The sequence below is a fragment of the Gallinula chloropus genome (genome assembly GCF_964237585.1).
Source record: "Gallinula chloropus genome assembly, chromosome: 2".
In the NCBI taxonomy this organism is placed as follows: Eukaryota; Metazoa; Chordata; class Aves; order Gruiformes; family Rallidae; genus Gallinula; species Gallinula chloropus.
Window position 1 is genome coordinate 13,199,914 of NC_140086.1, and position 16,726 is coordinate 13,216,639.

Sequence of the window (16,726 nt, forward strand, 5' to 3'; positions counted from 1 at the left end):
GCTTGTTTTGTGCCTGTGATCTTTTCATACTTCTATATGGAAAGGGAGGTCTGAGTCCGTATCCTTCTTAACACGGTCCTTTTTGGGTTAAGTTTTGACCTTCTTCCTTCACTGCCTCTTCTGTGCCCTAACAGACCCCATATCAGCTAGGGGAAGCTGTCAGCAATATGGGGAGACCTGGGCACATCAAGAACCAAATGGGGCCAGTCCCTCAGCCCATTCCCAGGCCTACCACCAGAAGGATGCAGTTCCATCAACTAATTGCCCTAGCGCGAAATATGACAGGACACACTATCTGTGGCCTCCGCTAATGGCAGAGGCTGCAGGGAAACCCACCCCTTGCTGCGGCTGCTACGCTGAAGGACGGTCCTCAGGTAGGTGAGTTGTAGCCATTGTAACCTGTAAGTTAGGTGGGTCTCTGAAGCATTTAACTTAACCCATCTGTTTGCACTGTAGTCACAAATCTGCAGGTGGGGAGAGGTTTGTGATGGGGTAGCTTGGAACATGTTCCTGCCTTCACACCTGTGTTACCTGGATGTTTAAGTCTGGACACTTAGAGCTTCCAGGTTCCAAGCAGTAGCAGTCAGTTTAAATGGCTTAGCTTCCATAAAGCTCTTTAAACTTCATGTTGTTAGTAAACACTATGATTCTTCTGTTTGTTTTAGTGCTTCAGTCAGAGGACAGAGCTCTTTCCTGTGAATTTGTGATTAAGGATGGCTGTGAAGATGTGCTGGCTTACATGGGAGTCTGAGCTGAAATAATAGATGGGACTTGCATAATAGAAGCTGGGGGGGAAGGCCACAAAATGGAATTCTCAGAAATTATTTTGAGCACTGTCCTGTTTTAGACTATAATCTGCATTTTGCTACCATAAAATTTAGTCACAATATCACTAAGTTATTCTTTTTGCAGAAAGCTGCAACACCTTTGTGCCTGATGTAGTCTTCCTTCTTCATTAAGTCTTTTTCTTCCCTCTTTTTTTTTTTTTTCCCCCCTCCCTTTCCAGTACTGGAAAGGTAAATAAGGTCTCACATTTTCCCAAGAAGAGGTTTGAATCTTTCTAAATTTCATTTTGTGTTTCTTGTGAGGATGTGAGCTGCACCAGGTGGAGAAGGTGCCTGTGCACTTGGAATAGAAAAAAGACAATGTTTGTTTCTCATAGATAGAGAAGTGCTGAAGTAGCAAGTAGACCAATTCACTTTAAATGTAATAGTTCTGCTTTGGTGTTTGTGGAAGTGGTGTCCCGCAATCAAAGCTTAGTTTTGTTGGCAAGAGACAGTCAAATCCTCTTTCACTCTGCACATCTCTTTCGTGGGGGGGAAATGAAAGTGTAAAAACCTTACTGGTAATTTGGAGAGAGATTTAATGCCTCTGACCCTCTATTGCAATTTTCCATTATAAGACTGGTGTTAGAAGGTTGATGTAAGTTGCCTCTTAAGGGAGCTTATATGCAGGTTTTCTACCTCTAGTTTCCAATGTTTGATATGAAATGACTGCATTGCTAAGCAGTGCAGCAAGCCCAGTAACAATATTAAACTTGGGATGTCTGTTGCATCTTTATTTTTTCTAGGGGTACTGTTATTCTTACCTGTGCTGGGTTAAAATATTCTCGAGTGACGATGTAACCATTTTCCATTAATCATACTAACACGATACTAACAGTCTCAGGTCTTGGTAGTGAGAGAATCTATTTTTTCCCCATATTTTGTTGCAAAGATGGGAAAACAGGAATCAGTTGACCATCTTTGCATGCATACACAAAATTATATATATATATCACACAATCTATATCTTTGTGTATATATAATATTAAAATATATATTTTAATATATAATGTATGTGCATTGAACACAACTCCTTGAAAGCACCAAGTTGCATTTTATGTTTTAAGTAGAAGGCTCTTGTGATGTGATCACTAAATAAAAGGCCTTCTGATGTGTAATTGCTTGTTTCTCTGCCTGTTGAGGTTGTGTATTAACTGGAAAACGTGAAAAAACCATGGTAGCACTGCAGTCTTGCCAGCTAGCTTTGTTGGTTTAATTTGCACGCTGTGGAGAATTCAGTCTGTAGCTAGATTCTCTTTGAAGAAACTGGTGTCGTTGCATAGGTGATTTAATAAATAACCTGAGCAAATTGGTTTGTTTGATAGAAAAACGTTAATAATTTTAACTTACTGCATCTTGTGTTTATTTTTCTTTTAAAAAAAAAAAAAGTGTTGTGGGTAAATGGCACCACCTCTCTGCCATCATCAGAGCTAACACCCAGGGCAAGATCTTTTTGTGGGAATTTGCAAGCTTTTTAGCCATTGTTGGTTGAAATCTTACTTTGATGTTAGAAGAAACATCTCTGGTTTGTGACCTGGTGTTAAACTCATGAACTCTAGCCCACTGGCGTAGTTTAGGGAATGTTTGAGCTTAGGTGCCTTTGCTTTCACAACTTTTCTTTTAAAGTTAGTTCAGAAGACTGCAAATGCCATCAAAGATAAACAGATTTCACTGAGGGTTTTCGGCACTCCAAACATGATCCTCATGTGAAAAAGATTCCTTTTGTTGCATGAGTCAGAAGCTTCTTGCTAGTACAAACACACCAGTTCATTTGCTGTGGTGGTTTCAAACCACTCAGATTTTAGTACCTTTTTTTGTTAGAACCTAATCTGTATTAACTCAACAAAGCACAATCCTTCTGGAATTACCGGTCTTGTTTAGAGAACGGTTTCACAGTTGGAGTGTGAAGTCTCTTGGGAGGATGCCCATCCTGCTGAGTGGGGAGAAGGAACTGGTGTGCTTTGGCAGGTATGAATGAGGTGGTTCTCTCTCCCCCTCTCCTCTATGGGCCCAACGTGTGCAGGTGAACTCTGAGGTGTGCGTGGAGAAAGATCATCTACCTCTCCCTTACTATGATTTACATCAGGAAACTGTTGTTTAAATGAAGTTTCGATTGCTAGTCTAGGAAAAGGTTGTGGGCAAGTACCTACCTTGCAAGTTTGAAGTGCCTCATCAAGCTGGTAAAATGACAAACCATTACTTGCCTGCCTGCACTCCCTTTGTGTTCTTAGGCTGCTAGAGCAGACCCCAGGACTGTCGCTGACCTCACTGCTGAGTCCAAAATACTCAGTGATGAAAGGAATATTATATGTCAGATGAAAGCATGTACTCCTTTTCTCTTTGCTTCTGAAACATTTTCTTTCTAAAATCAATGAGCTTTCTCATGAAGGTGCAGAAGGAAGAATGTTACGCATACTGCCGATATTTTCCTTAAAATATATGGATAGAATTGATCTATATTCAGATGGCTGTCATCTGTGTAATGCAAAGGGTTTGATTACCTGTGATAAAGTAAGCTATTAGAAAAGGCTTCAGACCCTGAGTGGTAGTTGATACCAGTACTGAATCTTGGCCATTTAACTGAAATTAATACTGCCTTGCTGAGGAGGGAGGAAAGGAGCAGGCTAGAAGAGTTACATATTTTTCTAGCTGGTCTGACACTATTTTTCTTAATACTTAGTGAAGAAGGGAAGAAATCATAAGCTGTGTTCAGCCCCTTAGCTGCCATGTGCTTCTGGATTTGGAACACTTGTCGCATAAACCCGCTGCAGCTTTCCCAGGCCTGGCTGCTGGAGAGCAGTGTCCTGCCTTCTGCCCGCTTCAGGGAGCTGGGACCCAGCCTGGCTGGGGAAGCCGGAGTCCTGCGCTGCTGACAGCTCACCGGGGCTTGGGTGGATGTGACCAGGGATTAGGTCACTTCATCAAATGAACTCTGCGTCTATTCTGTTGTGTAGTGGGTAGAGGTGGGAATTCCACCCTCTTTTTATCCCTAAATTGCACTTCCACTCCTTAGGAATTTTAGTTAAACTTTTTTTTTACGTTTGTGGATGCTTGTTCCCAGGAAAAATGAAGTGCATGGGGAGGTCTGGACACTATGTGGGGGTGCCTCAGTTAAGAGGTGTAAAACTCCTGAAGTCTTAGTGAGTAGTATGCCTCATTCCCCAAAAAACCTTTCAAAAGTGAAAATGTAGTTAATAAAAAAATCAACCACAACAAGCAAACAAATAACCAAAATACAAAGCAAAAAAATGGATTGACAAAACCTCGGCTCCAAAATGTTTTCTTGGGCAGTAGTAAAATCTCTGTTTCCATTATTCATTCCAGCACTTGCTGTGTTGCACTAGTCAGTCAGACATTGCCTTCATGTTTAAGCTTTATTTCAGCTGGATGCATGGTGTTTGGACTTCCTTTTTAAAAATAAAAATTGGAAACTTAGGTAGCTTAGGGGAGCTTAATTGTTAATAGTGCCAGCATCTCAATATGTGCATATCTTAGGGGAATTTTAAGTACACTGAAGAATTTTTAAAGAATTTTAACTTTCAATAAATCTGGTAATTCTCTTTTTCTGCTTTCAGCTCTGTGGGGATTATACTATTTGAGCTAATGCAGGTAGTACTTTGGGATAGGGCCTTGTTTGTCTTACTTAAGTGTGAGAAGGGGCTGAGGTTTAATGTCATAAACAAGAAAGCTGGTGCTTGGTCACTTAGGATAAAACTATCCTGAAACTGTTTGCTGAAATGTTAAATGTTACTGTAACTCTACCTTTAAGCCACATTCAGTAAGGTACTGTTTTCTGAAATTCATGTTGGTTTTGCTCTTTTGGTTTGATTTTCTTTTGTATTCTGAAATTTTACTTGTTTGCACAACTTAAACCAGCTTCTAGTCCAACTTCTTTGCTTAAACTTGCAGAAACTTTGCCATATGTTTTTGCAGAGGAGAGTCTGCAGACATTCAGGTGGAATTTGGTGTAACACCCAGAGAAATTCAGTCTCCTTGATGTTTGTAATGACTTTTTCCTTCCTGGCGGATACTCCAGCGTTGTTTGGAAGACTTTAAATAATGACTTATTGCTGTCTTGCTTTTGAAAACTTGTAGCATCCAGGTATCCCAAACCACTGGTACCACTTGAGAAGCCAGCGAAGGAGGTAGTGTCACCAGAGGCAACCAGTGATTTTGGTACAGTAAAACACCCAACCAAAGAAAGAGTGTGTTTGCTAAGACATGGCATCGTGTAAGGGCAGCGGGCTGCCGGTTTGACAGGCTTTCCGCTTGCTTGTTTTGGTGCAGTTGGCATGTATTGCTACAAGAAATGAAAGCACACACCTACTGTTTGTTTGTGTTAGTACAGTGCCTTAGTCTCAAGAATTTCAGTGATCCCTGTAGTGCTTTGGAGGTTTACTCCTAATGTCACCAGAGAAGTGTTTCAAGTGGGTCTTATGGGAGCCTCTGAGCTGTACCTCAGTTTCTAGATAATACCTGACCAGAGATTTCAGACTGTGAAACAGCTTCATTTACTTGAAAACGCTCAGTGTCATCTACATGAAGCCTTTTCCTATGAAAGTAGGAAATTATGTAGTCCAAACAAAATGCAGAAATATTACCCTTAAAAAGTGTGTTTAGTTAACTGCCTTTGTCCTTCCCTGCAGCTAACATCTTAGAAAAGATAAAGTAGGATTGCTGTAATTAAAGCATTTTCCACTGTTTGCATGTGTGTTAGCATGTAATGTGTGCAAAATAGTCATTGTGCATGAACATGTTTTGAATCGGAAATGAAGAACAAATACCTAACAGCCTTGAGCTGTTCTCCAACTGTATGTGTCTTGTGTAAAATAATGCATTTTATAGTTACCAGGAGAAAGATTTTCCTTTTAGCTCTCTTGTCTAGTATTGAGGGGAGCTTCTGATGTATTTTCCTTGAAATGCAACTTTGACTTACAATGCAACGTAAACCTTTCAGCGTGATGGATTACAAACACTTAGACCTCCCTGTAATAGGCATGAATGAAACAGATCATGTTTATTCTGTGGGCACAGAGGTACTGCTTCCGTGTATAGCTGAATTTAATTGATGTGGAAGTCTACCAGTTTCTCTAAGAAAGAGCTTACTCATTCAGCTGAAAACACTTTGCTTCGGTCAGCCTTACTTATTATTTAATCCAAATACGGAACTGTGGACACAGTTGGTGTTGCTGGGAGAAAATCTTTTCTAAAAAGAAAAAGTAAATACAAAACTGATGTGAGCCTGTCATGCAAGCAGAGTACTTAAACAGTCTTGGATTGCCCTTGTGGTTATTTTTCTTTACAAGAAGTTGCTAATTTAGGGAAAAGCTGGGCTTGTGTGTGTGAGCCATTTTGTGGCCCCCTCTTTTCTTTCTCCTTAAATCAGCATGGTCTTATCTCAGAACCCTGACAGCATATGCATTCTTGATGTGTTGCTGTCTGTGAGAACTTCCTTTTAACATCGAAGAAGCCCCTTGGACTTTTTGGGATGTCACTGAAAAAACCCCCTTGCTTCATCTGAAACACAGGGAGTATTTTTAGACAAAGTCCACAAAATACCAGTTGTAACCCAGCACAGTGCACACTTCATTCAGAACAATGGGGTATAAATCATAGCTCCTTTTTTTCCAGTGTTCATTTACTTTGGCTTCTTAGATGTTTGTATGTTATTTGTTAATAAAATATGCACCCTAGCAGCCGTAATACACAGTGATACTTGTTATCTTCTTTTTGCTGCATCACTTGCCAGTTTCCATTTGTATGTGATGGGCTCGTTATGTTCGTTGCTTTTGGGGTATTCTTTGAGGTTTTTAGATTTAATTTTCATGAACTGAGATGTGTTAGCTTTTGGCAAATTCCAACAGTGGGGTGTTTTTTTTAAGCTTAACATTGTTTCTCTCAATAATAAAAAAAGGAAATAGGAGCATATTTAAGTCTGGAATATTAATGTGTTTGGAGTTGGGGTATATTCTGTATCAACTCTCCTGTCACCTTAAAGCAGACATAAGGAGCAGGTGGCTTGTTTTATTCTCTCTACTGTTTGAACCCTGGGAAAAAAAAAAAAACCCTTTCCTCAGCGTGCTTGCTAAATACTTAATGGCTTTTAGGTTGTCAGATAGGAACATAGGCATTTTTGGAATTAGAACTTGCCTTACTCTTTGGCAATGATCCTGGTGAAAAGCTCCTGTGTGACCTGGGGGAAGGACGAAGCCTCGAAAAATCTTTTTCATTTCAAAAAGAATGGAAAAATTTGAGAGGAAAAAGGCTTCTACAGTGAGGCCAACTTAAACTCAGCAGAGCTGGAGACGTGGGGCTTGGCGATAGCCCAAGCTTTGCTTCCTAAAGCTCATTTATCAGATGCAGTCTGGGACCTGTCAGCTGGACACCAGCAGCTCTTTCAAAACTTTCTGAGAAGCCTTCAGGCAGGGCTAGGAGGAGACATAGGGTATGTGGTTCTTGTCGCTGCCCCAGTCTGCCTGCTTTGAGGTGTGTTGCTGTGTGTAAAGCTGCGTTGCTATGAAGCTTTGGTATTTTCTTCAAGTCTAAATGGTTCCTGTGAACCAACAGGTAACCTGCTGCATTTTGACCTGCTGCATTTTTCTTTCAGACATTATGGGTTTCTGGTTGTGGTACTGTTAAAATAACCTTTCTGTTCAAGGCTTTTGATTATTTGCTCTTGATAGCTTTTGATTCTACGCAGTGATCCGTCCCTTGCTGCTGACCAGTTCACTGTAACTCATCTTCCACAAAGATTGTGAATCATCAGTCTCCATTAGGATATTATCCCTTATTTCACAGCAGTCTGGATGGGTAGAAGTTGTGGTTTATTTGCTCTACTGGGTTTGGGGGAAGACTGGAGAGAAATGTGCATGGAACAGACTGGTTTCTCTAGCTGCTTTTTTGAATACCATCAGCTTGTGTTTTCAGATTGCAAATAGCCGTCCAATCCAGCTGTTTCTGTGCTTCATTAAGTCCTGGCAACAGGCTGGGTTGTTTTTTTTTTTTAAAGCACAAATAAAGATGTGATGTTACAAATGTAAAATTAACTGTTTTGTTCAGGATGAAGAGATGTAGAAGTTGCCAGCTGGATCCACAGCCATCTTGCCTAATACAGATTTTTGCCAGAGAGGAGAGATGGGAGAGCAGCTTGAAATCCTTCCCCAGCCCCACAGATTTTCTGTTACCTATTTATGTTATTTCATGAAGTGGAGTAAATAAAGCAAAGTAAATACGTAGCTGCAGAAGTGGCGGTGCTGTTATAAATAATCAGCCTGGTGACCTTTTCCTCTTGAAAATGTCAGGCAGACTTGGGATTCTCTGTCCCTCTCCCTGAGCAGAAGGAACGTAATGAAGGCATGTTTGTGGTTCTGATACAACACAAATGGCCCATGTCAAAGATGACTGCTTACAGTGGGAAATATATGTGACTCGTTGATTATTGGATCTGGTTTATAAGAAAGAAAAGAATATTTGGATTTGCACTGTTTTCTCTGTTTTTACTTCTCTGGATTTGGTGTTAGGAACTTACTGTATCTGGAACTTACTGTATCTGCCTTGTTTCCATGCTTATTTCAGTTTTTGCAGTTGGATGCTAATATGTCTCAGTGTTGCTGTGATTTATGTCTGACCTTCTGTTAAACCCTCAGTTAGAGGTGGGGTGTGGGGGGGAAACAAACCCCCCCAAAAACCTTTTCCTTTTTTTCCCAGCCATGGAGGAAAAACGCTCACATGGCTCATCTGCTGTGGGATAAATGCTGTGGACAAGCTGTTGTGTAGGGATATGACTTGTATGGGTGTGGGTTTACTGCTGGCTTCACCCACATTGTTGCAAAGGGAGTGTCCTGCTCTTCTGCCCCAAAAACCTCTGGGTGTGAAAGTCCCTTTTCTGCTTTCCATGCTGGCCCAGCCGTTCTCTGGGCCTCGCTGTGTGCCTGGCTAAACATGAGTGCTAGAGTAAAGGACAAGTCCCAATTACCTGGTCAGGAGGGAATTAGGGAGCAGAAGTATTGAATCACCCTGTGGAGCAGCTTGGAGGTGCAGTTTTGTATTTGACTTCAGGTTCTGTCCTGCTTTCTCATGGGAAGTCCTACGAGGGTTTTTGTGCTTGACGTGTGAGGCTGTTCTGGGATCCCTCTGTGTCCCTAACAGTATGTACAGTGACTTGCACTAGTGAGCAATACCGTTTCGATCTCCTAGGTTACTTCTTTAGTATTGCCAAATCCTTGCAGTTATGTTTGAGCAGTTTTGACCTCAAAATTCGTCTTGTGACTAGGTAGGGAATTGTGTCTATTCCTCTTTTCCCCTTTCCTCCAGCTCTGTCCTGGATTACTCCTGGGATCAGTATTACCTGCTTCCCCCCATCCCTCCCCCAGCGCCGTATCACACATCACTCCTACTGCAGTAGGCATCCTCAGCCTGAATCCATCATCTTCCTTGCTGCTGGAGAAGAGGCTATGGAAACATTGCCCAGACTTTGGAGAAGCAGATGAGAATGAGGGAGGGAAGGATGCTGGAGGCATGCTGAGATCAGCCCCCATTGCAGAGCATGAGACATTGTAGGAGCGCAGACTTCACGGCCCCCAGTAAATAGTGGCGTTACAGGTATGTCACTGGTGCAGGCAGTACACCGGTACCGCAGCATATTTTTCACTGCCAAGGGGAACAGTGTTAAAGAGATCAGATGCTCTATTTGCTCCCATGAAGAAAACAGAATAGGCTTAATGTGTGCAGAAAACCTGGGTTTCAGATGTGGGGTTTGTGTTCGTAATTTACTAATTGTCAAGCTGAGTAGCAGAGCTGGAGATGGAGGGTGTGGTGTCAGCACTGCCGGGAGCCTGCTGTCTCCTCACAGTGAAATTGTGACAAAAGAGCAGGTTAAAAGACACAACCTAGCAATGGAAAAGGGAAAACGTGCAAAGTTGAGAAACAACGACTGTGTTAAGTGGAACCCTGTCTTTCATAAACTGGCCTTGGGTAGTTTCCCAAGCGACACTGGGATTTAATAAATGGACGAGCTGTGTAGTACTTCACAGAGCAGGAGTCCCGAAGTGGCTCTGCTGGGACCGTGTGCCCAGCTGTGTCTTGCAGTGGTGCGACATGGGCTGAAGCTTGTGGTAGCTCTGCAGAGATGCACTTGCAGCTCAGCTAGTTAATCCTCCTGCTGAAGGCTGCAGAAACTCCGTCCAGGAAAAGCATTTTTTTTTGTTTTTGTTTGCAGAATAAATTGGTTGAGAGAGTTAAAAGTGAACTTAATCACAACCATTCACTTAGAGTAGAGCATGGTAGTCTTTGTCCTCTGTTTCTCCATATTTATATGCCTTTATGTTCAAAATCAACATTCTTGGTAATATCAGATCCTTTTAATGAATGGAGCAATTTTTTTAGTAGAACTTAAAATTCACATGCAGAATAAACTAGTGAATAATGCAGCCACATAACAACCAATCAGATATTGTATCTTCTTATAAAACTCAAAATAAAACATTTTGAGGTAAAGTTCCATATATAGTACACTGTTTTTTTATGTTATATCATTTAACTTTCATACCTTCAGCTGTTTGCCAAAGACAGCTGACACTGCGGCTTGGCTTTCGCTGTGCAGAGACTCAGATGTTGAAGTCTAGCTAGTTTGTCAAATGCAGTGAGAGGCTTTGCTGGGTAGAAGTTACTCAAGTGAGCAATCTACTGTGCTACCTCTAGCAGCAAGTTAAGAATATCTTCATTCTTACTGCCTCTGTATTCATTAGGCATTTATAAAGACAGGTACAATTCATGTAAGTGTAATTTATGGCTGGAACTTAAATGATCAGTGGTTTCTTACGGTGTTCTTTTTGGCTTACAGGTATGAATAGTTTCTTAAGGACCTCAGGGGAGCTCATGCTTTTTGTCTTTATTGCCTCAATGCAGCAAAAAATTAGCAGGACTTTAATTACACTTAATGTGAGTCTGTAACGAAGTGTTTGAACATTGTTTGGTTTCTGTCCTCTCTGGTGCTCTCACTCTAGGTGACTGACTTTAATTCAGAGACATGAAAAGCAATAAACTATATGCATTATTTCTGAACAGCTTATTTCTGCAGTCTTACTACTTGTTTCCAAGGTCCTCCTCAGGCAAGGAGTGAATTTTTCTGCTTCAGAAAAGGCTGATATTTATTGGCATGTGATTTAATAGCAGTTTGGCTTTCTGTTACAGGTTATAGTGGAATTCCCTTAAAGGATAAGAAGTCCCACCAAACCCATCAAGTTTACTAGTTGTCCTCCTGATGTTAGTGCAGTGCTGTAACTGCCTGCTTATGGTGTTGGTGCCTGCTCTGTGACTAAGTACAGGTGTATTGCTGTTGCCAGACTTGGGTTTGGTCTTACAGAAAGCATCTCCTCTTGCTGATCTACTTTTTCCTCATTTCAAGACGATTGAGTACTGCAAAATTCATTCTGTGCCTGGGAGTGACAGTATAAACAGAAAGTGTGTTGAACCAAGCCAGTAAGTATAGTGTGGACCTGGTACACTACATCTGCTCAGAGGCATAAGCCCCCTGTGTTACTAATACACTGTTTTGTGCTAGGACAGCAGAGGAGAGCGCATCCCGGTTCCCCTGGGTACTGCACAGGCTGTCGTCAGTCAGCTTCATCCTCCAAGGGGATGTGCTGCTGGCTGTGAGCACCACATCATGTGCCTGGGCTTGAAAGCCAGCACTGCTCCCTGTTCTTCATAAATTACCCTTTTTTTTTTTTTTTTAATCTTCCCCTCTATTTCCTGGGGAAAGAATGGTTTTGGGCAGGGGAGAGAAAGCATAAGGGAGGGGTTGAAATAAACTCATCTTTCATCACCTTCTAAGATTTCTTTTTGAGAACAGTGCCTGGGGGAAAACTTCACTAAATAAAGGATATTACAATTGTTTATATAACTACCTAGATATTTCATGAGCACGAATATGTAGGCATCAGTGATGCCTGACTCCATCCTCTTTATTTAAAAGTGATGAAAGCCCTCCACTAAATCAGATCTCTCTGGTTGTGTGCAGAGCTCTGATAATTCTTGTTAACAAATCTTTTGTGGTCTCCCACAGAACTGCTTTGCTTATCCCTCTTACATGAACCTGCTATTGAGGACAGCCAGAACCTAATCTCATACCCAGATAATATGTAGATACTGTGGTCTTACTGTTTTCCAGTTCAACACTGTTGCCCAGCTGCTGCTCTGCTCAGCTGCAAAACAATGAAATGATTGATAGGTATTTACCTGGAACAAGGGAGGCCCAGGAAAAATCAGTGCTGACAGAAGTGCTGACACCTCGTTTTAATGAAACACGGGGACAAGTGCATTTGAATGAGCTGGATTCCATGCTAACATTAGGCTGAAGTATTTATCTGTTTAGGTTTGGTTTTTTTGTAGCTAGTGGGAAGGGTGTTACTAATCCCAGAGGAAGACTTATTCATCCAAAGATAAAGAGTTTGCTATGCTTCTAGGAGGTGTTCCCCCTTGAGCTCCTCGGAACTCATTCCAGTCCCTGAGCACTGATGTGGAGAGGGTGAGGAGGGAAAGAAGAACCAAGCTGCATTTGTGATGATGGCATTAATTTGGGGTTTTGGGGCAGGTAATTGTGACTCTGGATGGCTCATTCCAGACAGGGAATTGCTGCAGACAGATTATTTCTCAGCAGCACTCAAGTATCACTGGGGTTTTTTGTTCTTAGTTTGTTAAATAATATATAACTGTTCACTTCTGGAATGCACAGATCAGACTATGGAGTTATTGTTCCCATTCCATCTCCTATCAATGTTAACCATGTTCTGGGCACTTCTACATCAAGGCTGCAGCTGTTTTTCTGACGTTTTCCATTTCTCTTTGAAATAGACAGCTCAGACTCCCTATTTGTGTCCTTACCCTGCATCTCTGTTACGAATTTAAAGTCCTTTCAGCATTGTCATCATTTTAGGTGATGAACTCCTTTGAATCTCGAGGCAAGCATCCTCTTTCTAATCTTCAGCTGCAGTTTGAGACCTTGTTGAGCAAAATACTGTGAATCCTGTTTTGGTGTGAACCTGTTTGAGTAGAATTGAAAGGCTGACCTTTAAGTTTATAGAGGTTATTAAGTTTTTACTGATAGAGAATTGGATTAGATCAGGGAAGAAACCTTTTAGTGGTGAAGATTGATTTGAGCCAGTTTGCATTTTATGCATTCTTCTGGCTTTCAGATCAGGATTTCCACCTTAGGTGCCTGTGTTTTGTTAAACATATTTATGAGGATATGAACAGTGTATTGTTTTTGGAAAGGATACTAGGGTAAGTGTATTGTATACTCACAATATTTGATGATGAACATCTAGTGAGCACTGCATATAAATTCAAAATTAATTTTTTGATATTTAAATGTAGACTATTCTGACTCTGAGAGATAGTGTATGTTTCTGTTGCTAAATGCATCTGTGCTAGGGAGTAGCTACTGACTGCCAGGTGAGGTGGTGCAGAGTAGTTGTGCTCCCAGTCATAGGTTTGGGTTTTTTCCTTTGGAGCAGGCTTGTGGCATCTGTTGTATGTGGTGTTTAGTCCTGTGTTTGTCCTGGGGCCCACATGTCCAGGCTGCCCACCTGCTTGTAGGGAATCCCAGGACTGAAAGATCCCTGAGATTACTCTGGGGTTTTGTTCCGAAGGGAATCGGGTGGCTGATGCCAGGAGCAAATGGCACTCCTGCAGAGCTTGTTCAATGCCTGGTCTGCTGGGTACAGCAATGGTTTCAAATAAAGGTGGTAATCTCTGCCACCTCTGAGTTTTTCAGGGAGGGAGATGGAACGTGAACACTGTAACTTCCTAGTGTTACACTATATATATGTTTAAAAAAATACATCTTTAATGCTCATAGTGTCCTAACTGTATTAATGCATAATATTTGTTTGGACATAGTTATCTTTTCAGAGGTAGTAGAGAAATTATTGTATCATGTCCTCTGTCTATTCATCGCCTACTAGTGCTTTGCTCAGCGCTCTCCTCTGCATGTGACTGAACGGGCCAAGAGCCAGGTCTATATTTAGCACTCTACGAGTCAGCATCCTTTCAGGCCTTAATTGCTGTAGTAACAGGAAACCATTTGTGAGTTATAACAAATGATGCAGATATTTTTCCTTTGCTGTCAACCCATAGGTTGTTTTGTTTTTTTCCCCAGTCTGAAACGGTAAGGGAACCAAATCAAAGATCAATGAGCATGGCTTTTCAACTCTGTGTTTTGCTTTGTGTACTGAGATTTTTTTGCAGGCTTTGTTAGAATATTCAGAAAACCAGAGGAGGAATAGAGGGGGATGGGGTCTGGCCTTACGAGCTTATTCCATGAATGAACTCATGCATCACAGTCAGTCAGAATTTACTTCTGAGCTTCCATCCCTACCTAGATACTGAACACAGTAACAGACATCTCACTTCTAAGGTCCAGTCCCAAATTTGGGGGATAAAGATCATCTTACAAAGATCCTCTTCACTACTCACTTGTACCACCTCATGTTGAGCCACATCAGTTGGTTCAATTCCCAGTGCTGTGTGAGTGAAGCCATTGCTGTCTCCGTGCGAACCTGAACGAGTTGCTCAAGTGGCCTGGGCAGGTTTTTTAGAGGGAATGCATTGATGTATTTGAGACAAAGCTCTGCCTGATGTCCAGATTAGGTGCTAACCTTCAGAGCCTACAATGAGGTTATAATGGATATAGATTATTAATATCCTCTATATTCCTCCTCCTTACCTTCTATTCATTAATCTTAACTTCATCACTAGTTAAAAAAAAACAAACAAATTTATAAATCACTGCTCATGTTCTTGTCTAACAGTACTCAGCTGTAGCATGCATATTCCTAGAGTAACCCTGGCCATCACTGTTACATGTTTCCTGCCCCTGGGTGACAGTAACAGATTTTGCTATAAAATTTTACGGCAGTTTTAGCTGCAATTTGAATAAAACATGATAATGCATGCCTTTAGGCTTGCAAGTTCCTCTCTGTGCCAGTTCTTAAATAATTGATAATTCAAAAACTGGTGATGACAGCTTTCTGGTTTGTTCTGGGGTGTGTTTTTGTTGGTTTATTTTAATTGTCTGAATAAATGTGCCTCTATTACCTGTAAGTCAGTTGGGAGTTTTTGTCAGCTAAAAAATAATCTTAAAACCAAATTGCAAGTACTGTCTTGGTTTAAATTGGCTACAATGGTCAGAGTTAATTTAACTTGCTGGATTGGGGCCAAGTTGTGGATAATGATATTATTTATGGTGACAATTTTATATTTCCCCTGGGTTCTGTCTTATTTATTAAAAAAAGTAAACGTTTAGTTAGCAAAAGAAGTGATCCTTGATCAAAAAAGATCAAGAACAAATTTAAGAGGCAATTTTGTGTGGTTTTTTTTCTTGTTCCCTAGACTTTGCCAATTCAGGGCTCATGAACTGTATTGCACTTGAACCTTGGTTTATAACTTCGTTTATGGTAATGAATGTCAGCTATCAAATGACAATATTACTTGCTCTGCCACTTTGTTTTATTCCTTCTGTGGTAAGATAAATTCTGGCCTCTTATTCAGCACTATGGCATAGGATAAGCTGGTGATTGGCTGTCATGATGGACAATACTGGAGTTCTTTAGGTTTCTTTCCCAAGCATTTGAACTCTGAACTGTTGGATTCTGACTGACCTCAATTCTTGAAAGAGGATTTTGCAATTTGGGTTTTTGTTTTCCCCCCAGTGAAACAAGCAAAGGGTGTGTTTCCTTTGCTATATATGCTCTGAAGACTTTTTCTTGGGTTTTTTGTTTTTGTTTTTGCTGAGCCTGGAAAATTCAAATAGTCAGGACAGCTTCCTGTGAATAGGTGCCCTATTCTGAAATGCATTTTGCTATCCAGAGTTTTTAAAAATTGCTTTAAAAGATATTTTTTTTTGGCTCTCCAAAAGAAGTGTTCCCTTGGTGCCTTAAAACTGCAAGATACGAAAGTGTGTTATGCTTTAAAGAGGCAGATTTGGAGGTGATTCTGTAAAAAATGTTACTGCTTTCATACATCAGAGGTTATTTAATTCTTTCTGCTTTTTTTTTAATTTAATCCTCTCAATATCCCAGTTTTAAGCTGAGTCTTGGTCTCTGGAGCTGAGCTGGTGCAGCCCCTTGCCCGTAGCAGGCAGTACCCTGTGCATTGCAGTGACTGAGCATACTTCAGCCATTGGTGAAGTCATCTGTGTGCTTGAGGCTTGTTTTGGTGCTCCACAGCCCTTATTCCTTGAGCCTGGTCCTGTGGGCGGTCTGACAAGGGCCTGAGCAACCTGGTCTGATTTGTCCCCCCTTTGAGCAGGGTGAGACTGGATGCCCTCTCTAGGCTGGAGATGGTCCTGGCTCAGGCAGGGAGGTGTCAGGGTTGGAGCTTCCCGCTCTGGAGCATGAGCAGGGCTGACCTGCATTAGTTATCTGTCTGGCACACTGTACCTACCCCTCACTCATTAGTACATGTGATCCCAAATCTTTATTTCCCAAACGAATTTTTATCTAGATGTTGCAGGAGGCTGTAAGTCAGGTGTCCTTCCAGGTGAGTTTAGCAAGACACATTTCTGTAGAGGGATGTTCTTGTGGATGCAGCAGGAGGATGTTGTTACCTACAGAAGAGTTCTCTACTGCTGGACAAGAGTGGTTTGGTCTCCAGGGTACAGTGCCTCCATGCTGCCCTTAGTGACTTCTTTTAACATTTGACTGCGCTAGTGTTGTTGAAGCAGCTTGGATTCCCTGCTTGATTACATGGCTATTTAGCAGAAATCCCATACTACCAAGAGAAGTGATGTCAGTGATGAAGTGAATTTTGTGTATTTGATCCCTTACTGCTTCCCGTTATCTTACTCTCCAATTTTGCCCCAAAGCAGTGTTCCCCAGCCTCCCTTTTTTTAAACCCATGCC

General features: G+C 41.4%; 1 protein-coding gene across 1 annotated transcript in view; it reads left to right on the forward strand.

The window, feature by feature from the left end:
- Window positions 1-16,726, forward strand: part of TMEM65 (transmembrane protein 65) — a gene marked incomplete at its 5' end in the record, with an annotated part of 33,253 nt that overhangs the window by 3,230 nt on the left and 13,297 nt on the right. The window contains one exon of the mRNA XM_084280397.1: window positions 4,920-5,000. Within this exon, the coding sequence (XP_084136523.1) occupies window positions 4,920-5,000 (81 nt within the window). The remainder of the gene's footprint in view (window positions 1-4,919; window positions 5,001-16,726) is intronic.